Source organism: Ambystoma mexicanum, chromosome 4q, assembly GCF_040938575.1.
Source record: "Ambystoma mexicanum isolate Mex_15411 chromosome 4q, UKY_AmexF1_1, whole genome shotgun sequence".
In the NCBI taxonomy this organism is placed as follows: domain Eukaryota; kingdom Metazoa; phylum Chordata; class Amphibia; order Caudata; family Ambystomatidae; genus Ambystoma; species Ambystoma mexicanum.
In genome coordinates this window covers 261,665,104-261,687,339 of record NC_090928.1, presented here as the reverse complement: position 1 = coordinate 261,687,339, position 22,236 = coordinate 261,665,104, and the positions used below count along the sequence as shown (strand labels likewise).

General features: G+C 49.3%; 1 protein-coding gene across 2 annotated transcripts in view; it reads left to right on the top strand.

The window, feature by feature from the left end:
- Positions 1-22,236, top strand: part of AHCTF1 (AT-hook containing transcription factor 1) — a 2,174,249-nt gene that overhangs the window by 76,196 nt on the left and 2,075,817 nt on the right. For both annotated transcript variants that reach the window (XM_069607832.1, XM_069607831.1), the window contains exon 3: positions 4,034-4,287. In XM_069607832.1, the coding sequence (XP_069463933.1) occupies positions 4,034-4,287 (254 nt within the window). The remainder of the gene's footprint in view (positions 1-4,033; positions 4,288-22,236) is intronic.

Sequence of the window (22,236 nt, the reverse complement as noted above, 5' to 3'; positions counted from 1 at the left end):
CAACTCACTCTGCAGGTCACACACTAGATGTCTTGATCTCCTCTGGCCTCCCCCACTCTATTCCTCTGACCACTCCTCTCTCCTGGACCGATCACTGCATCCTCACCTCTCATCTCTCCCCCCCCCACCCCCAAGCCAAGCCTACCCCAAGATTTCCTCACACCCTGACACAGCCCTGTCCGTGTTCTACTCCTCTATTTCTGCTACACTTGATGCTCTTGCCCCTGTCATGAGGATCTGTTTGAAGTCCAAAGCCAAGTGCAATTCTTGTTATGACTCCCGACTTAGCTACACTTTAAACGTAAGTGTAGGGCGGCTGACAGGAAATGGAGGGCTTCTTGTTCATCCTCTGACAAACTGGCCTGTCACCTGCTCCAAAGGTAATACCGACTCTTTGTACGCACAAAGATGAGAGTCCACATTCAAGCCCGCGTCTCTACGGCATCTAACAACTCGGCCAAACTCTTTAAAATCTGATCTGCAAGGAGCTGGCCAACCCTGCTTCAGTCTCTACCCCTCCTCTTGCCTCCCAGGCTCTTTGCAATGCCCTTGCCTCTCACTTTACCTCTAAAACCCATGACATCCTGTCTACCCTCTCTTCTCCCCTCCTCTCCCCTCTCTGTCTCTGCTTGCTGACCTTCCTTCAGCTACCCCGCACCCTCTTTCTCATCCTTTCCTCTTTTCTCCCCTGATGAGGTCTGATCTATGAAAGCCTTGTCAAAACCGAGTCATCCCTGTTCCTCTAAAACCATCAAGGACCACATTGATACCCTTGCTCCGGCCCGTGCCGATTTTTGCAACCTCTCCTTTGCCTCAGGATCCTTCCCCTCCCCTCTAAAGCACTCCCTTGTGCATCCTCTCCTCAAGAAACCCACAGCTGATCCTTCTTGTCCAGCTAACTATTGCTTAATTTCCATTACTCCCTTTTTGGGTAAACTCCTGGAAAAGCTGGCCATCTCTCAGCTTAACCTTCATTCCGATTCTGTTGTTTCTCTCCATGACCACCAATATGGCTTCGGAGATGCCAGAAGCACAGAAACTGCTCTCCTGAACATCCGTGAAGATCTGCTCTCCAACCTCCACTCCAACATTCCCTCTGTCCTCATCCTACTCGAAATCTCCTCTGCCTTCGACAAGGTCAACCATATAACCATGCTCAACCGTCTCCACAATAACCTGGGTATCACTGATCGGGCTCTGGCCTGGCTGACTTCTTTCCTCTGATCGACCCTTCCAGGTCCACCTTGGGTCCTTACTTTCATCTATCTCCCTCTCTACCTGTGGTGTTCCCCAGGGGTCTAACCTCTCATCCTGGCTTTTCAACCAATACCTGGCAACTCTCGCCCACTGCATTGCCATTTTCTGCTCAAATTTCCAGTGTTACTCTGACGACACTCGACTCATTTTCAGTCTGCCCTCGGCCACCTCCTCTCCTTCTCTCATCTCTGATTGCCTAGCTGCCATTCAAGATTGGTGTTCCGCCAACGATCCTTGTCTAAATGCCAACAAGACTGAGATCCTCCTCGGTACACCTTCACCATCCTTTCCCCTCACTCTCTGGCTGGCCACCCTTGGCCCTCCCCCTCTACCTGCGAGGCCAAGAACCTCGGGGCCATCTTTGACTCCACAATTTTCTTCTCTGCCCACATCTGACGTCTCTAAAAAGTCAAACTTCCTACTGCACCTCCTCAGAGGTACTCTACCTTTCCTCTCCTTCCCTGAGAAGCTCACTGTCTCCCAAGCTCTGGTTCTCTCTAGGTTGGACTACTGTAACAGCCTCTTTCTAAATCTACCTGCCTCCACTCTCTGCCCTATACAATTAATCCAGAACAGGACTGCAAGACTTGTCCTTTGCCTCAAGCCTGAGTTCGTATCACTCCAGCTCTGAAATCCCTACATTGGCTCCCAGTGGATGCAAGGATTACATTTAAAACCCTCTGCATTGTCCACAAGGCTTTCTGGGATCTGGGTCCAAAATACCTTACCACTATCCCTCCGTAAATACCTCCCCTCTTGAGCTCTTTGCTCCTTCCCCTCTAGCTCCCTCAAGGTCAGTCGTTTTTCAAAGAAACGAGCTGGGGGTAGATCGGTCTTCGGCTGGAGCCTCCCTTTGGAACAGCCTCCCTGCCACTCAAACTTGAGGAGAACCATTTCCAGTTCCGGAGGCACCTCAAGACCTTCCTTTTGGCTTCTGCCTTTGCTCCCCTTCTCCCCTGCTGATCTGTTTCTCTCTCAGCACTGTGCACCTGCTCACCCTGCCACCCTCCTACACTGCCTCCGGGCCACCCCTTGGACTGGGGTCTGTATCTGTACCTATACAGTCCCATACCCGCTTTTCCTCTGCACTTATCAGACATACCCTGTACTGCTAAACTCAGCAATTGCAACTTGCTGGCTGCACTACCACTGTTTATTGCTTTTTTATTATTTTTCATCAGTTTCTCCTCTGTTCCGCACTTTTCACTTCTCCTCCCTTCCATGCACTTTTTCCCTTATCCCTTTCCCATGCCCTTGCACGTTCTCAATGTCACTGGGCCTAGTAAGATCGTTGTTTTTGTTCTCCGCTGTTCCTCCTCCCCTCCCTTGCCTTGTCGCACTCTGAAACACTTGTATACGAGTGCAATATGAATAAAATATCAATTCATTTCAATTCAGCCATCCCCCAATCACACCTACTCCAGTCTTAAGGTAAGAAGCATTGGTTTATGTGCTGCAGAGACTGTCATTTGCTAAGGACCTTTCCAGTGCCATTTCTGCTCCCAGCCTATTTTCGATGATGCCTCCATGTTTGCTTTCTAGCACCTTCTATGGCCCTTGTGGCTGGTGATATATCATGCAGGGGGAGGGCAAAGTAGGACCCAGTGACTCCCTTTTAAATTTGGCAGTCAGCCAAGGATAAAGACTAAGTGATGCTTGGTTGCTGCGTCACCTTGTTCTGCCTGCTGAGTCCCCACTCCAACCCCCTCAACCACAGCCCTAGACATAGACCACGCATCAGCCAGGTAAAGGATCTCCTTCCATTACTAATAGTTGCTTCGCCTGTATTCATGTGTATGTTACTTTGCATCTAGGCGTTTTTCCCCTGCCACCCCCAGTTACTTTTGCTCCACTGTTTTTTTTTCCCTGGGCGCTTAAACCTATCCCCGCCCCCCATTGTGACTTTATTCCTGCTCGCCCTGGAAACAGTTGGAAACAAGATGACACGATGCAACATAGGTTCGAACCTCTGGGTATTAAGCGGGTTTATAAATACGCAACTAAGACATATTCCTGTAACAGTGCCTCGATGCCCCCGGGCTGTGTGAGCGCTTTAAAAATGCAAATGAACAAAATTCCTCTGCTTATTGCTGAATGTACCCTATTGTGAATTTACTCCTGGGTGTGCCATCTGTGATGTACTCCTATATGTTTCCCTCAACTGTTATCTGGCCTAGGCGTTTTTCCTTTCATGATCTCTGGAAAGTTTCTCATGGCATCTTTTCCTCTTGAGCCAACCCCTACGGTGATGTCTGTGCATCTACGCCTACTTGTATTCTTTGAATGCCCATTGGGGCATCGACCGCCTGTTCCCCTGACACACTTAAATTCTACTTTCCACACTGTAGTATGCAGATCAAGTAAGACTCTCAAACGACAATCAAGCCGCTCCCACAACATACACACTAAAACCAGCACAATTATGCATCTCTTCCACTAGATTGTACGGCACACGCCCATCCAACACACTCACAATATAGACACATAAGGCTCCCTTCCAGATGGTAGTTTCACTGTCCTCTACATAAATCAACTAAAAAGCAAACCTAAATTGCATTTTTCCCCCCAGTTTTTCTGACCAAACTCAACCTGTGACTCTTCACGTTCCCATAGTGTCAAAAGACCATGTAAACTGTCACAGTGCAAGGCATAAAATCAAAAACATAATCCATTTACTTTGTTCATTGGTAAGAACATGTACAATTACTATCTTGAAATTGATTTTTAAATATATACATAATGGAGTAATATAAAATGTACTCTTATTTTTATTCAGGAAAAAGTGGTTTTGGTTGGTTGGCATGTGGCCCTCATCTGGAAATTGTAAGCACAATCACAGGAGAGAGGTTGTCTGCGTATCGTTTCAGTGGAGTAACTGAGCAGCCTCCTACTGTCCTTGCTGTCAAAGAGTTTTCCTGGCAGAAAAGGACTGGTCTGCTTGTTGGAATTGAAGAAACTGAAGGAAGCGTCCTATGCTTGTATGATCTGGGGTTATCAAGAGTTGTCAAAGCAGTTGTTCTTCCTGGAAGGGTAAGGTTATTTTGTTACTTTTTCCTGTCTTTTGGAGCTTAGATTAAAATGTGAAAAAACATGAAACGTTAACGGCAGCCCTAGCTCTCTGCCCCTCATCGATCCACCTCCGCTTCTTTTTTCAAATCCTAACACTCCATGGTCCCATATCCTGCAGTCTAAGAATCCCTCTCTGCTGACTCTGTTCCCATGCTGCAATAAATTTGAATACTAACATTTTTACATGACTCCATATTCTGACAAGATGTAACGCCTCCATATTGTTTTAGTTCTGCTCTTACCAAGAGGCTTTTTGAAACTCCATGGGCCTCATTACAAGTTTGGTGGTCGTGGGGGAAAAAGTGGAGATTATTCATTAATTTTTATGCACTCCATTGGGGATTTTTGGCAGTACTACCTCCGGCGAAATTACCGGGTGGCAAGTCTTGGAGGTAAAGTGGAGGAGTTACCTCGCTGGTATGCCATTTGTGTGAAAAAGCGTTAGCTTATGCCACCAGATCTTTTCAGTCTGTACTTTGGGGTAACCAGGCGGTTGGTATAGAGTGACTGGGTGAGCCTTGAGGATTTGGCCTTTAGCAGTTATTGCGAGTGGTATCTGGGTGCAGTATTGGCTATGCATTTGTACGTGATGGCCAGTGTTTTGAACATAATCTGCTGTCAAATAGGGAGCCAATGTGAATTTTTCCTAGCCGATGTGATGTGCTCATGCCTTGGGATGTTCAAGGCGACCCTGAGAGCAGAGGATCCTGCAAATAGGGCATTGCAATAGTCAAATCTCAACCCTATGAGCGCCCTAGCAATCGGGAGGCAGCCGTCCACAGACAAGAATGGCCTAGAGGCATGAATCAGCTTAGTAGTGTGTGCCGCAGAGGAGGCAATGGGGTTAACCAGCCTATTTGGGGACAGGGTAGCGTCTAGGTAAATTCCTAGTGTTTTAACCGCGCTGGATACTGTTATTTCCTTCAATGGTAAAGGATTTGTTTTTAAGGTCAGGTTTGTTGAGGGTGGTTTGGGAGCCTGTCAGGAGGATTTCTGTCTTTTCAACGCTCAGACATGGCATGTTGGATAGTGTGGTAGATGGAATTCAAGGCATTGGTGTCGGCAGTGTAGTTGCCTGTAATAGGCAGGAGTATTTGCCTATCGTCTGCATAATTTGTATCGGAGATACCCATGTCATCTAAGATGACGAGAAGGGGTTTGGTGAAGATATTGTATAAAGTGGGTGAGACACAGGAACCTTGGGGGACTCTGCAGGAGATACAGGTGGGCGGGGCTGAAACTGTGTTAGAGAAGACCCTGAAGGATCTATTTGACTGGAAGCAGGAGATCCAGGCAGTGGGCTGTTCTGAGGAGTGAGCTGCTGACAAGAGGTGCTGACATAGGATTTGGGAATCCACTAGGTCGGAGGTTGCTGACCGGTCCAACAGGAGTAGCAGGGATACCTTGCCAGAGTCTTGGACATCGTCCATTTTTTTTCTTCTTTTCGGTCTAATAGGGCAGATTCCGTTACTTGACCAGGACTGAAACCTGATTGGTGTTTTCCAACAAGGTTGTTGGCTTCAAGGAACGACTGGATTTGCATCGTAAACATCGTGGATGTTGTGTGCAGTTACAGCTAAAGAACAGTGTACGCAGTGCTCCAGATAAGATTTTGAAGTGGGAGTATTTTACTCCCTATTTTTTGAAGTTGGGAAGAGTAAAATTATTTTTAGGGAGTAAAAATGGAAGTCCAATTCCCAATGGGAGTATTTCATAAGTGACTAACCATAGGGTTTAACTGGGCAACGGCAACATTTTTGTAATAATTATTTCTTTGCGCCTAGTTATCCATACACATTAAAAGATACAGGTTTACTTCTTTCAATCAGGCAGTAATGGCAATTTCTTCCTGTGGTACTACGTGCACTGCTGGTCCAAACATATCCATGGAGCTGTGTGAATGAAAGTAGGGGCACAAGGACCTGTGTCTGTTTCCTGTTCTTTTGTGGGAGCATTTTTACTCTGGTTTTTATTTTTTGGGAGTTTTTGACTACTTTTAGGTAGTAGAAGTGGCTGATACACCACTTATTCATAGGGCTAAGTTTATGTGTGTAATAGGTTATTTGTAGGATTATTAGCTGTATCAATCTAAAGCATGACCATATCGCTGGCTTGGGGGGGAGGGGGTGGAGGAACATCACTGCTCAGGATCATCCAATGAGCATATACTATTTTCCCATCTGTTTTGTAAACGTGTTAGTTTGCGTGATGTAAAAGACAGGATGACATGAAATACAGTGTAGGTAACCTTATTGTCAATTTTTATGAAGTATGTTGATTTCTAATGGTGAGTGAAGGAGAACGTCCTGGATGTCCTAGATGCGAGTCTGTAAGGCATGGGTGAGCTGAATGCATCGGTAAAATTCGGTCGGCGCTAAGTTTGCCCTGAGGTCTGGGAATGAGGAAGGGCCCGTTCCTTCACCATTTCCCCCCAGTACAGTGATGTTCCTTTCGCAACAATGTTTAAAAGTGCCTAAGTTATGAACGTCTGGTAGGTCCCTGTGGTGCCATATTGGATAGGAGAGTGTAATTTTCCCTGTCCAGCCCATGCATGTTTTGACTTCTTTCGTGATATTTACCACCAGTTGTGTAGCCCTAGGTGAGTGTGTTTTTCCCTCTACTACCATACAAAACATGTAGCGGTGTGCAATCGCACATCCTTGCACATTCAGCTTTTATGAGGTAAACCTGGATCGACATGCAGCCAATTGTTGGCTGAAACCAATTGTGCTGCCCAGTAATACTCCCTGACATCCAGTAGCCCAATAGCCCCTTCCCCCCAGACCGAATTTTGCAACGTCTGTAGGGCAATTTGGGGGTGCCCTTCGCTCCTCCACCTTTAACTCCTTGAGAGTTGGGCGCTTTTCTAAGCAGTGAGCCGGGGCAGATCTCTCTTCCACCTGCGCCTCCCCCCTGGAACAGCCTCTCAGCCTCTCTGAAACTTGAGCAGAACCATCTCTGGTTCCGGAAGCAGCTCAAGACCTGCCTCTTTGCTTCTGCCTTTCATCTTCCACTTCCCTACTGATCTCATGTCTGATATTGCACTGGTCTACCTGCCAACCCTCTGAATCACAGGCCCAGGTCCCTGCCCTCCCAGTTGCACCCCTGCACTGGAGCTGTATCTGCAACCCTACAACTCCCCTACTTGAACTTCTCCCCCCTGCACTGCCACTTGTTGGCCACACTACTTGTTTGTCTTCTCCTATGTCTCGAACTTCTCCTCCTCCCCTGGTGCTTTTTTCCCCTTCCCTCTCCCCTGCACTTGCGCAATCTCAATGTCACTTGGCCTAGTAAGATCGTTGTCTTGTCCTCCCTTTCCCCCCTCCACTCCCCTTGCCTTGTCGCGCCTTGAAACACTTGTGTATAGGCACGCTATAAATAAAATATATATCGTATTGTGTCAAGTAGTTCTTTTAGGATACTGTCAATCTTCTCAAACTCTGTTCCCGGGGACGACAAATGGTGTTTTGTAGAATGTATGTGTACGGAGGGAGCATCAGCATTTTATACACTGTGGCTCTTCCCAGCATAGTCACCAGTAGCGACTTCCACTGTTTGGTGTCCCTAGAAAAGGGACTAGTTATCGGATCAAAGTTGTATCTAAGAAAGATTGCTTGTTCGGTACAAGCGTTTATTGCCAAGAACTTAAACGTGTCTCTAGCAAACTGGAAAGTGCAACTGGAGGGGGGGGGGGCTATTGTTTGTTCTTGCCACTATAGTGGGAACAAGACAAACTTAAGCCAATTCACCTTTAGACCGCTGACCCTCCCATACTCGTCAAGTATTTGGTTCACCCTTGGGCCAGGGTGATGGGTTCCCCAGAAAGATTGAGGCCATCTGCGTAGAGCGCAACCTTATTTTCATGCCCCGTGAGCCAGCCGAAACTTGTCCATCCCAGGTCAGATATTAGCCAGATTGCCAACAGTTCGATGGCCAGTGGGGACAAAGGGCATCACTGCTATGCCCCCTTCTCCAGCGGAAATGTTTGTGATGTTACCTTGTTCACCCTGACTAACGCAACCAGCTGTTCGCAGAGTAACCTTACCCAAGTCAGGAACCCTTCCCTTCCCTGAATGCCCATACCTTCCATCATATCCCAAGAAGGGCCAAAATATAGAATTCACAGCTTGTTCAAGAAGATGGTGACACACAAGAAGAGGAGCCTGCTGGGTAGGACCAGGCGGGTAAGTCGATCCCAGCCTGAGCGGCATGCGCTGAGCACTCCGGAGTGGAGCTCCCTAGAACTGAGCACAGGAAGAGCGGCTGAGCACCCGGAAGCAGGCCAGTGATTTCTGTACTCCAGTAGCAGCCCCAGGTGGGGGCTGGGAGAGACTGGAGCAGACCCCCACTCCAGAGTATTGATGGGTTCCAGCACACTGACCCAGTCCAAGCCATATCTGACCTCCTCAGAAAACCTTGGTAAGGGAAGGGCACATCCTAATGCTGAAAGGAAAGCTAGCAGAGCAACCCCCTTGCCATAAATGACAGCACCCAACCACAAAGGAGTTTTGCAGAGGTGCTGGATTGGAGGCTCGGACAGGCGAAGCGCCTCGTCCTCTGCCAATGATGGACCATTTAACCCCTCACAATAGCCCCATGGCTGCTGCAGCAGCCACCTAGGGGGAGGGGGGGCCCTGATGCTGTGACGGCCAATATTTCAAGAGACTATGTCGGCAACACTCCAGGATCAAATGGCATCCTTGAGAGGAGACCTGAAACACTCACTAGCTGGAATCAAAGGAGAGCTGGAGAAGCTGGAAGCATAGGCCGACATGGTGTAGAGGGCCTTACAGGAGTTGGTGAAAGATGTAAAGGACTGGGAGCATATAGTGAGAATCACGCACAACTTGAAACTCCAATGTGAGGATTTAGAGAATTGCTCTTCCCGTGGATGTGGAGGACGGGGACTTGAAGATGACAGTTTAACCATTTGGTGACCTCCTAGAGGATGTCTCAAGCGACTCGAGCCTCTTTGATGGGATCCACCGTACTGCCCCGAAGAGATCCGAACCGGGAATGAGGCTGAGGGACATGCTTGTAACGTTGATGTCCTGCGCGTAGAAAGAAGATATCCTAAAGGCCGCTATAGTTTCTGGTTCAATTGGAATAGATGGGAGAGAGGCCCAACTTTATCAGGACTTTTCCCAAATCGTACTCCCTAAGAGAAGGGAAATGGGCCGATTGTCAAGGCTCTTATCCAGAAACAAGTTGGGTACATGTGGAGATTTCCCTTTTTGGAATGCTCTTTTCGTGGGAGGGGACACAGCACTGTATCACTAAACTAGAGGAGTCTGTCGGCATTCTCAATATTGTGGAGGGAGCGTGGCATGTGCCCTGGGGAAGGGCCTAAGAGTTGTTGAAGGTGCTTAGACTCCCGGACTGGGGAAGATCCCACACAGCAACCGGGCTAGGATGAGGCTGTGAGACTGGCAGTGACCTGATTACCAGCGACCTGATTACCAGCGGGGAAAGTGGGGGAATCCAAATACCGATGGCAGGAGAGGGAGGGTTGGACTTCCAGGTGCGAGAGAAGTGAGAGATCATGAAATTAAGAGGCTAGGGGGCTTGGGGAAGGGACGCACTGGGTGGGTGGGACCATAGGTGGCAGCTTGTATTTAAGTGGGTTTTAGGATACTCTACATCTTGTTAGGGCAGAGTGGTCATACCAGGGGCAAGGCCTGGGGTCCCGGAGGGATAGTGGCCATACCCCAGATGAGATCTGGTATTTGTAAGGTTTCAAAGTTCAGTTGTTCGGGGGTAAGGGGAAAAAAGATGGAAGAAGGGGGGGCGGGGCGTGAGGGGTGGGTGAACAGGATATACAACAGTCCTGATACTATTATCGGGACCTGGACCTGTTTTATGCACTTTTCAGCTGGGACCATTTGCGAAGCAAGGGTGGATACACCTAGAGATATGTATGCACGGTTGAAGATGGCTTTGCAAAATGTTTGTGGCCTTAACTTGCCGGTGAAGCATAAAAAGGTAGCGCAATTTATGCAAAGGGAAAAGGCGTGGTCATGGCTCTCAGGGAAACTCCTATCCAGAGATGGGCAAGGGATAGGGTTAGCCTCGGAAGCTACTTTCAGATTTTCCAGGCATCGATACTAGAGGAGTGTGGAGTGATTATAGCCATCAACAATAATTTGAAGGCGGTGGTGGAGGATACCGCATGGAGGGACCGCGCTACTGGGAGTTTTTTTTTTTTTTTTTTTTTTTTTTTAATTTAGCATGGGACCCCTCGAAAGATAGCAGCTGCCACAATGGTTCAGGCAATATTGCCCCATCCAGGGCCCTGAAGCAGCACATTGAAGTAACTTGCTGACATGTGGAAGGTGACACACCCTTTAGACAATGGGTACACACTCTACTCCCACGTGCATAGTACCCCCTCGAGGATAGACTGTGTGGGCATTACCTGCAGCTACTTGGATGGGTGAATGAGATGGAGGTTGGCGCGATTTCCCTAGTTGATCACGCTCCTCAATCCTGCGTTGGCCTAAGCTCAAGCATGCTGGCACTTCCCAACGTAACTAATGAAAGATCATATACTTTTTGAAGAAATTAAAGAGAAATTTAAGGAGTACTTTGAGAAAAATCCATCGTCGCCTCAGAGCAGAATACCGGGGATGCCGTTTCCTTTTTTTTTCTTTTTTTTTTTCTTTCAAATTTGATTTTATTACATAACCTGTATAAACCTAATTTCGGTGCCTTTAACCAGAACAGTGTCACAAATAGAAGTCACGTTCAACATTCTCTTCAACGGGGTTATAGTAGACCCATATCACGGTGCGAATACCCCCCCCCAACCCCCCACCTACCCACACACCCAGATAGTGTTTGTTAAAATAGGTCCCTCGGTAGAACTTAATTCACAAAAAACTTCATGCGATCAGCTTTGCATCAGTACAGTACAATAATGTGCAGCGGCCATAAGGAGCTCAGACATTTCCGAGGGTGCTCTCACACTAGGTAGTTAGGTGCAGGGCCTTGCCTTGTGACGGACATACATTTACATCTATCCATCTCTCACTGTTTCACTGCCCAAATCAACCTCAATTTGTGTTTTAGTGGTTGGTTACATACTTGTCAACAAAGTCTTGCCATAGGGTTTCACATTGTGTGGCTCTCCCATGTAAAGCTGCAGTAATCTTTTCCATCACGTAAATGCTTGTGGGTATATTTACTCACTCCCTCTTTCACGGGGTCACCTCGGCTTTCCATTTTATAACTATACATGCTCGGGCAGCTAGGAGTAAGGGGGCAATTAGTCCTGCTGCCCTCAAATATACCTCCTCATTCCTCTCGAGCCCAAACAGTATCAGAAGGGGCATTTGGTCGCGTTGGATCCCTTTTATGTCCTTGATCCAACCAAGCGCTTAATCCCAGAATACTCTCACTTTGGGGCATCCCCACCACATATGCCAACAGCCTGCGCTTTGGCCACACTGCCGCCAGCATTGGGAACTCACCGTTTGGTACATTTGGACAACCTATGGGGGTCATATTGCCATCTATGGAGAAGTTTGATGGCATGCAACCTCTACTGGGAAGCGATTGACACCTTCAAGGTTTCTACACACATCTTAGACCATAGCTCGGGGGTAATTTCTATGTTCATATCTGTCTCCCATCTTTTTCTCAGGTCGGTTGTGGAACCCTTTCCTGCCTCTATCAGGGTTCCATACATGGCCGAGATTAGGCCCTTGGTGTTGGAGAGAGTATCTAGGAGTTTTTCAAATGGGGTGAGTTCTCTTTGCATCTTCTCTTTCCACGGTTCCCTCTTTAGTGTGCCCTTGAGTTGAAGGAAGTGGAAAACCGAAAGCTTTCCTATGCCTAATGCACTTTTGAGGTTGGAGAGTGATAAATATTCCCCCATTCCAGAGTTGGCCAACTCTCTCCAGGCCCGCCTCAAACCATAATTGGAACCGTGCTAGGTTTGGAATTTCCTCCCTGATTCCTGGTTCCCAAAGGTAGCTCAGTGGGGATGGCCATGTCATGACCCCTCACATGTCCGGACTTTCTCCAAATTCCCCTAATAGTGCTTATGATGGGATGTTGCTGTATCGTACGTGTTGGTTTGTTCTTCGGGACCCAGAGCTACTCCGAGAGGGTGTGGGACTGAAGTAGAGATTATCGAGGCCTAGCCACTGTAAGTGTGTCTGATTCCTTAGGTGTGGTATTAGTATTCTTGTGTCGCCATATAATATTTCTCAATGTCTGGTAAACCAACTCTTCCCCCCCCCCCCCCCCCCTTTCTGTGGGTAGTGTTAATACATCATATACAATTCTCTGCTTTTTCTCTTGTCAAAGGAAATGCAGAATGGCCCTTTTCACCTCCCCAAAGAATGACTTTGGTATCTTGATTGGGAGCATCTGGAAAGGATACAGGAACCTGGGGAGACTAACCATCTTAATTGCATTCACCCTCCCCATTCATGAAACTGAGTTTCTGCCATTTAGTTAGGTCAGTCTGAAATTTCTCGAGTATGTGTGGGAAGTTGGCTTCATAAAGGGCGTCTAAGTTTCTGACCAGGTAAATCCCCAATTATATCAAAGTGGTTGCCCCAATGGTTAGTCCCAAAATTGTGTATCTGTCATTCTGTGTGGGTTCGTGAAGGGGGAAGAGGATGGCCTTGCTCTTGTTAATTTTGAAGCCTGAGAGGAGTCCATATCGCTTTATTAGCCTTACTACCCTGGGAATAGATATCATCGGGTTTGTGATATGTAATAGTAGGTCATCAGCATATAATGCCATCTTAAATTCGTTCCCTTGGACTGACATCCCTTCGACCAATCGATCAGCCCTGATTTCCTGCGCTAGCGGTTCAAGTGACGGGGCAAATAATATAGCCGAGAAGGGACAGCCCTGCCTCGTCCCCCTGCCCAGGGAGAACCATCTCGAATAGTTGGAGTTCACCAACACTGAGGCCCTAGGGGAAGTATAAATTGCTTTTATCCCTCCGAAATCTCTCACCTAGTCGCACTTTGGTCAGGATTGCTTCTAAGAAACCCCACTCGACCCTGTCGAATGCCTTCTCTGCATCAATCGACAAAAGGACCGTGTCCCCTGCCATCCTCTTGGATTCATGTATCAGGTGCAGAGTCTTTCGCAGGGTGTCTGACCCTTGCCTTCCTAAAATAAATCCCACTTGGTGTGGATGTATCAGGCGGGGCATATATATATCTCCAAGATCCTCCCATAAATCTTTGCGCCTATATTGAGCAAGGATATTGGGCGAAACGATCTGCATCGTTTAGGGTCTCTTCCTTCGGTATAAACGAAATTACAGCCTCCGAAAAGGAGCCCGGTTCTACACCTGTCTCCAATATATCATTGAATCGTTGCACTAGAAAGGGGAGAAGGGGGGCCAGGAAGGTCTTGTAGAAACCGGCTGTGTAGCCGTCGTTTCCGGGAGCTTTGCCCAATGGCAGTCTTTTTACCACAGCCTCAACTTCCTCTGCCGTGATAGGGGTGTCCATTGCATCCGCCTCTATTCTCGTTGCTCCCGGCATCTCTATCTCAGCCAGGTAGTTATCTATTTCACGCTTATCCTGTTTTGTTTCAGATTTATACAGGTGTTGGTAAAATCGTGCAAATGTTTCTGGGATATCAGTAGCATGCGACTCCTGGGGGCATCCCACTCCCTTGTCTATGGATGACACCCACCTTTACTCTCTCTGACCACGCAGCTTGGCCGCCAGTAAGGCATCCGCTTTGTCACCCTTCTCATAATGTTTTTGCTTAAGGAGTTGGTCGCCTAACGACTTGGGCCTCCTCAAGCAGACGAAGTTCATCTCTTTTCTGCTTAGCGAGGGCAACCTTCTCAATCCTTGGTGGCCGTCAGGGCTGCCCGGTCGAGGTGTGTTATTTCAATTCTCAGTTTCTTTTCTAACGGGGTTCTCTCCCTTTTCTTACTAGCACCCTCTCTAATTAATATCCCTCGCCAGGTGGCCTTACCTGTGTCCCAAACTGTTCTTTTGGGTACTTCGCCTGTGTCATTCATCTTAAAGTATTCTTCTATTTCATTTACTATTTCTGCCGGGAAGACGGGGTCTTTCCATAAGTACTCGTTGCAGCGCCATTTTCTCCCTCTGCGTGGTAGTGTGCCCATGTCTATTCCTACCAAGAGCAGATCATGGTCCGACCAGGAGATGGGCTCAATTTCTGAGCTAGCCGTCACCGACATCAATTCCTCTGAGATGTAAGTGTAGTTGATTCTCGTGTATGTGCCATGGGGTGCTGAGTAGAAGGTGTAGCCCCTGGTGTCTGGGTGTAGGGTCCGCCATGTGTCTTGTAATCTATATGTCTGCATCATCTCTCCTATTGCCAATCTTCCGGCATCTGCCGGTTCCGACTGGTCGGGGGCTGCCGATTGTCTATCTCTCTTGGTGTCAGACCACAAATTGAAATCACCTCCAATTATCACATGGCCTTCAGCCTCAAGCATTATTTTGGACACTGGGCGTTGTATGAACCCTGCCTGTCTCACATTAGGAGCACATAACTGTAGCTAGTGTGAATTTTCAATCCCATCATGTCGCCCACCAGCATTAGGGCCCTCCCTTCCACATCCATCCAAGTCTTGGGAACCTTGAATTCTATCCCTTTCCTAATCCGTATCCCTGCCTTCTTCAGAGGACCAGAACCCCAATATTCTGTCCCCATCCTGGGGTGCATCACCTTCTGTTCCTCGCCTCGGGTTTATTTTGTCTCCTGCAGGAAGAGTACATCTATCCCAGACCTCCTGAATTCCCTCTGCACCAGAGACCTTTTCGTTGGTGAATTAAGACCCTTGACGTTAAGAGTCCAAATTCTCGTGGGAGCACGTTTTGATCTATTAGCAGTCGCTGCCATCACCTATCCGCAACATATCGCATGTGTATTGTGTTCTCACAACACTGTATATCTAACCTCCCCCCACCCTCTTCCCCATCCCCCCCACCCCCCCTGAACTTCCAGCGGCGTCCGAGTCAGTTTCTCGGCTGGAGTCGGACCACCAGTAAGGACCGCGACTGTCCTGGTCCCATTTCGAAAAGACAAAATCAATTAACAATTGAGCCCCCTTTTTCAATCTCTCAACCCCACTCACCCCTGTGAGTCTCTGAGCTACCACCCGGCTCCCGATTGTCAGAGTTATTATAAGACATTCCTGGGTACCTCTGGTCTCCATTAGGCGGTCGGGCGTGGACCGGCCCGAATGTTCAGCTGCGAGTGCATCATCAAGAGATCTATGACACTTTGGGTGGATCTTACTTGGGAATCACATTTCGGAGACGCGTTCATTCGCCTGAACTTCCTAGATCCTAGGATTTGCCTCCGCCTTGGTCCTTTGCTGCGTCGATGGTTCTGCTCCTCGCCTCTCATCTTGATTTGGATCTCCTTCTCGGTCCCCCAGTAGGTCGTTGATGCAGTCTTGAATGTCCTTCTCAGTTTTCAGCTTGGTTGTGTTCCCTTCCCACTCGAAGGTGAGAGAGAGAAGGGGTATCCCCATCTGTATCCCACTCCCTTGTCTTTGAACCACCTTGTGAGTGGGATGCATTTCCTCCTCATGGCCAACGTGAGAGAGGACAGGTCCTGGAAGATCGAGACCCTCGCTTCATACTCTCGCTCCATCTGAAGGCATCTGTGTACTGTTTGGCTTTCTCAAGGACCCTGTTTTCTCGGCAAAGTTGTGGAACAGCACCAGCACCGTCCTTGCTCCTCCAGCAGTACCACCCGACCTATGTATGCGGTCCAGTTTTCGTTTTGATTGATATTTTATTTCTATCGCGCTTGTACACAAGTGTTTAAGAGCGCGACAAGGCAAGGGAGGGAACAGGGGAGAACAAAACAGCGATCTTACTAGGTCCAGTGACATTGAGAACGTGCAAGTGCATGGGAGAGGGGGGAGGGGAAAAGTGCATGGAAGGGGGGGGAGAGGTGGAAAGTGGAAAGTGCGAAGCAGAGGAGAAACCGATAAATAACAATAAATAATAAAGGCAACAAACAGTGGTAATGCAGCCAGCAATTTGCAAGTGCTAGGTTTAAGGCAGCAGACAGGGTAGGTCCGATAAGTGCAGGAAGAAAAAGGGGGGGGGGCTGTATGGGTACAGATACAGACTCCAGTGCAAGGGGTGGCCCGGAGGCAGTGCGGGAGGGTGACAGGATGAGCAGGTACATGGGCCCAAAAGACAGAGGGTGGCCAGGTGCACGGTGCCAAGAGAACAGATCAGCAGGGGAGAGGGGGAGCGAAGGCAGAAGAAGAGGAAGGTCTTGAGGTGCTTCCGGAACCGGAGATAGTTCTCCAAGTTTTAGAGTGGCAGGGAGGCTGTTCCAGAGGGAGGCCCCAGCCGAAGACGGAGATCTACCCTCAGCTAATTTCTAAGAAAAACGATTTACCCGGAGTGAGTTGGAGGTAGAGGAGCGAAGAGCTCGAGAGGGGAGGTATTTGCGGAGGGATAGCTGAAGGTATTTTGGACCCATGCCCCAGAAAGCCTTGTGGACAATGCAGAGGGTTTTGATTTTAATCCTTGCATCCACTAGGAGCCAGTGGAGAGATTTCAGAGCTGGAGATACGATCCCAGGGCTTGAGGCCAAGGGCAAGTTTCGCAGTCCTGTTCTGGATTAGTTGCAGAGGGCGGAGAGTTCAGGCAGGTAGATTTAGAAAGAGGCTGTTACAATAGTCCAAGCTAGAGAGAACCAGAGCTTCGGATACCATGAGCTTCTGGAGAAGGAGAGGAAAGGCAGAGTACCTCTGAGGAGGTGCAGTCGGAAGTTTGACTTTTTAGAGACCTCAGAGATGTGGGGCGGAGAAGGAAAGGGTGAAGTCAAAGATGACCCCGAGGTTCTTAGCCTCGCAGGTGGGGGTAGGAGGAGGGCCAAGGGAGGCCGGCCAGAGAGTGAGGGGAAAGGATGGTGAAGATTAGTCAATGGAGTCCTCTTCGAAGAGTAGTTTCATGAGAATGTGGAGGGTTCTTTAGGTCCTGTTCACATTCTCCGTCTCTCTCCGAGATCCCAAAGACAGATATTGTTTTTTTTTTGATAAAACATTTTTTATTTTCATGTATTCATAACATAGACATAATAGGCCAAAGCCAAAAGAGAGGCGTAAAAGAAAGAAAAGAGAAAGGAGAAAGAAGAAAGAAAAGAGGCAGCTACATCAGATGAGGGCAACATGACCCGTTCAGCAGTAGTAATGTATCTTTACCATTCACATAGGACACATCTGCAGTTAACAGTGTAAGTATTCAAAAGGGCATCTCTCAAGACCTCATGCCTCAAGACCCTCCCTCCTCCCATGGCGCCCATATTTTAGAGGCTTTGTTGGGACAGCCTCTTGCCTTATAGACCCGTCTTTCAAACATAGCACATGTGTCCATGTCTAGCGCCCATTGCTCCATCGTCGGAGATTCGGGGACTCCCCATTTTTGTGCAATATTCCGCTTTATCAGGGCTGTCGCCGTATGCAGTAAGAGTTCTCCCCATTTATTCAGTTCATATTCCCCTGGTGCTCCCAGGATTAAGACCTTCGGGTCAAGTTCTATTGAAGTAGAGAGTATCCGGGTCAGTTCACGACAACAGGCCCCCCAGAAAGTTCGGATGCGGGGACAGGACCACAGAATGTGAAAGAAGGTCCCTTCCTCGTTACAACATCGAAGACAGTTCGGGTTCGTTGCCCTCTTCCACCCAAACAGTACACTCTATGTAATATTTTAAGTTGCACTAGCCTGAGTCTCGAGGAGATGGCAATTTCCTTGGGGTGCATTAGTACCCGTATCCAGTCCTCCGGATCAATGTTCCCTACATCTGTTTCCCACTTGGCCTTTAGGCTGATCAATTCAGGAGTCGCAAAGGATGTAATGGCATTATAAAGGATGGATGTGCATTTGGAGGGGATGTATTCAGGTAGAATGTTGCGTTCTATAGGTGAGTACTCCGGTATGCTGTCGTCCAACGGTATGTGGACTCTTAGAGCATGGGACATTTGCATATGGTGGTATCTTTCGGTGTCAGGGAGTCGAAACCTGTGTTGCAGGTCCGCAAACGGGGCAAGATTCTTACCGCTAAGAACATCTCCCACTTTCTGTATCCCAGCTCTCACCCAGCACGGCCAGGGTCCGAGCCTCGCCATTTCCTTCAAATTAGCATTTCTCCATAGGGGTTGCGCCGCTGATATCTTGTTCCCCCCATCCCACAAAGTTGTGCACTTGCCTCCAAGTGGTAGTGATCTGTGCCCTCATCGTTAGTGGGGAGGATCTAGGGGGGGTGTCATACAGCAGCTGTAGTGGATCAGTGTCGTGCATGGTTGCCACATCGGCCTTAATGTGGGGTAGTTCCCGGTCCCCATGCAGTAGGTCATTGACCACCACCAATTGTGAGGCCCAATAATAGGTCTGGAGGCGGGGCACTCCGATCCCACCCTCCCAGATCGACCTCTGAAGTGTAGCCAGAGCTATGCGCGCTTGTCCACCACCCCACAAGAGCTCCCTAAGGAGAGTCTCCACCCGGCCAAATTCAGCCCCCGAGATCTGCAAAGGGGCGTTCTGAAGGACGTAAAGAAATCGCGGAAGAGCCAGCATTTTAAAGAGAGCGGCTCTACCCATGAGGGTCAGGGGGAGAAGCTTCCAGTGCTGTACATCATTAGAGAATCGATCCAGGATTGGCCTGAGGTTATGCCTGCAGTAGCCAGTTAGGTCCAATGCGATCCAAATCCCAAGGTATCGGAAACCAAGCTGTTCTATTTGATAAGGGCATTCCTGTGGGTCGGGCTGTTCCCCTCCCTTCACTGGGAAGAAAACAGATTTCTTCCAGTTGATTCTTAGACCGCTAAATCTCCCATATCGGACAAGAATCTGGGTCACTATGGGGCAAGCTCGGGCAGGGTCTCCCAGGTATAGCCGGAGGTCGTCCGCATATAAAGATATCCGGTCCTCATGTCCCTCTGGCCATCTGAATCCCGTCCAGGATGTGCTCTGACGAAGCCATATAGCTAAAGGTTCTATCGCCAGGGCGAAGAGAAGGGGGGAGAGGGGACACCCCTGCCGTGTACCACGACCCAGTCGAAAGGAGCGAGAGGTCCACCCATTCACCTTGACCTCCGCCCATATGTTTGTATACAGTAATTTCACCCATCCCATGAACTCCTCCCCAAAGCCCATACGTGCCATGATCTCCCAGAGGCCATCCCATCGGACCGAGTCGAAAGCCTTCTCAAAGTCGATCGCCAGAAGGGCGAGCGGAGTGTCAATGGCGGGAGCCCTCTCTAGCGCTAAATGGAGTCGACGCAGATTCATTCGGGTCGATTTGTGTGGCATGAAGCCACATTGGTCCGGGTGTATTAGGGTATCAGCCACTGATTGTAACCTATTGGCCAGGAGCTTGGCAAGGACCTTAGCCTCACCATTGATTAACGAGATCGGCCTATAGGAGGCACAGTGTTCCTGGGGCTTGCTCGGTTTGGGTATGACCACGATGGTGGCCTTACACAGATCCTGCGGGAGAGCGCCTTGTTCCCGGGCTGACAATAACATTTTATGGAGAGATGACGCTATGTTGACCCCTCCCAGTTTCTGCCATGTCTCCACCGGAAACCCGTTCGGGCCCGGCGTCTTCCCGGTCTGCAGCTGGGCTAGTGCGTCAGCCACCTCGGTCTCTGAGAGATCGGACTCCAGCCTCGCCCTTTGTTGTACTGAGAGGGCCGGGAATGGTATGTCATTTAGGAGGGACGGGTCCAGCCGCAAAGTCGGAGCCCGATAAAGTGTTTCATAAAATTGGGCGAAAGCCTCAGCTATCTCTGCATCCGACCGAAACCTTTCACCCCGAGAATTGACAATCTCACGAACACATCGTTGTCCCTCATCCCTCCTCTCCAGCCAGGCCAGCATTCGGCCAGCTTTGTCTCCGTGCTCATAGATTCTGGCTCTGGAGTCCCAATGGGCTTGTTTAGCATTATCTAATAGGAGGTTTCGGAGCCGCTCGGTGGCTCGTTTAAGGGAGAGCTGGGTCTGCGGGGATGGGTCAAGGGTGTGTTTATTCTCACATTGGGCCAGTTCACCCTTCGCCTCTGTTACCTCCCGGAGCCTCTCTCGCCTTTTATTTGCCACCCAGGAGATCAAGGCACCCCGCAAAACGGTCTTATAGGCCTCCCAAATCACTACTGGATCTTGTTCTCCGTTGTCATTAACTTCAAAGTACTCGGTAGAGACTTCAGTAAGGTGGTCAACAAGTTCAGGGGAACCCAGATAATAAGTATTCAGCCTCCATGTCCTAGGGGGGGAAACGCCCCGCGTGCGGATCTCCACTAGCAGAGGCGAGTGGTCTGAGATGCCCCGGGGAAGGAATTCCGCTGCCATTGCCTTATAGAGATCTGTATGTGGAACAAAGAGATAATCAATTCTGGAGAGGGAACCGTGGGCACCAGAGTGGAAGGAGTATCCCCTGATGTCCGGGTGTAGTTCCCGCCATACATCACCCAGGCCCAAGGCAGAAGCAAAGTTAGAGAGCCTTGTGGGGGTGTCCGGGTTGCGATGTCTAAGATGTGTACGATCAGTAGAATTGCACATGACATCGTTAAAGTCTCCACCCAGAAACAGCTCATCAGGTTGATGTTTACCTATGAGGGCAGTCAATTCGTCCAGTAGCTCCTGCCCCAGTCCGGGCGGGGAGTACACCGAGACGAAGGCGACCCTTACGTTCCCAAGCGTACCAAGGATCATCACATAGCGGCCCCGTGGGTCTTGCTCTAAGCTCTGGAGGGCAAAAGGGACACGTTTATGTATGAGGATGAGAGTGCCCCTGGATCCCATTGTATATCCCGCATGGAAGGCAGCCCTGTAGTTTGTGCGTTGGAAATGCAAACATTTAGAGCCCGCCAAGTGGGTTTCGGATAGTAGGGCCACGTCTGGGGAGTGTCTACTGAGAAGTTGCTTAATCAAGCGCCTCTTAATCGCCGAGCCCATCCCATTTACGTTCCAGGTGAGCACCTTGAGAGACTTGGGACGTTCAGTCGGAGTCAACTGGGGTTGCAAGGGTGCCATCTAAGGACCCACACAAGAGATTGACCAGGTGTATTCCGAGGAGGGCATCCCCGTCATCTGTGGTGTATCGCAGTATGTGCCGTGAATGTCGGGTGATGTGCTGCCTGAACCATTTGTAGCCTCGTGTTACCATGAACTTCAACTTCAACAAACCTCGGAGCTTGCGGTGACGCGTTGCTCCCGGGGTAACAATTAACCCATTGAAACTTTCCTTTCCCGCCCCCACCCCATACTCCTCCCCAACACGAAGTACCTGTCGCCCCAACATCGCTGACCCTCAACAACTGTAAGGTGACAGCCTTACAAACCCTTGTACAAATTAACACTAGAAGAAGTTAACGAATGGGGGGGGGGCCCCGTTGCTTTCCCACTTGCAGCGGAAGAAGTGCCCCCGCAGGCCGCATTATTAATGACCTAGACAACTTATAGCAGTGCTGTGGTATGGTACTCTCCCACACTTTCTCCAACCTCAATTTGGGCGTGCTCCCGCTTTTGGGGGCAGGCCCTTCCGTAAGGAGCAATCATGTTCATTCTCCGGCCTCTGCCGGTTGGTTCGGTGAGGGTGGATGACCCGGGTCCGGAGGATGTGCCGGTGGTGGTCTAGGATTTCTGTCCCTGCTGGGCCGGGGCGCCGACCAGTCCCCTTCTATATGCTGTTCTGCCCAGCGCCAGGCCTCCCTTGGGTCGTTGAAATGGACTGTTGTACCCCTGTGATATATTTTCAGCTGGGCCGGGAAGAGCAGGCCGTACTTGACTCCCATCGCTTGCAGCTGTCGTTTCAGCTTCTCAAAGGATTGCCTCGCCTTCTGGACCTCTCGGGTATAGTCCGGAAAGAAGGCTATCTTGGACCCATTGAATGTGGTCGTGCCTTTGGTTCGTGCGAGGTGCAGCAGC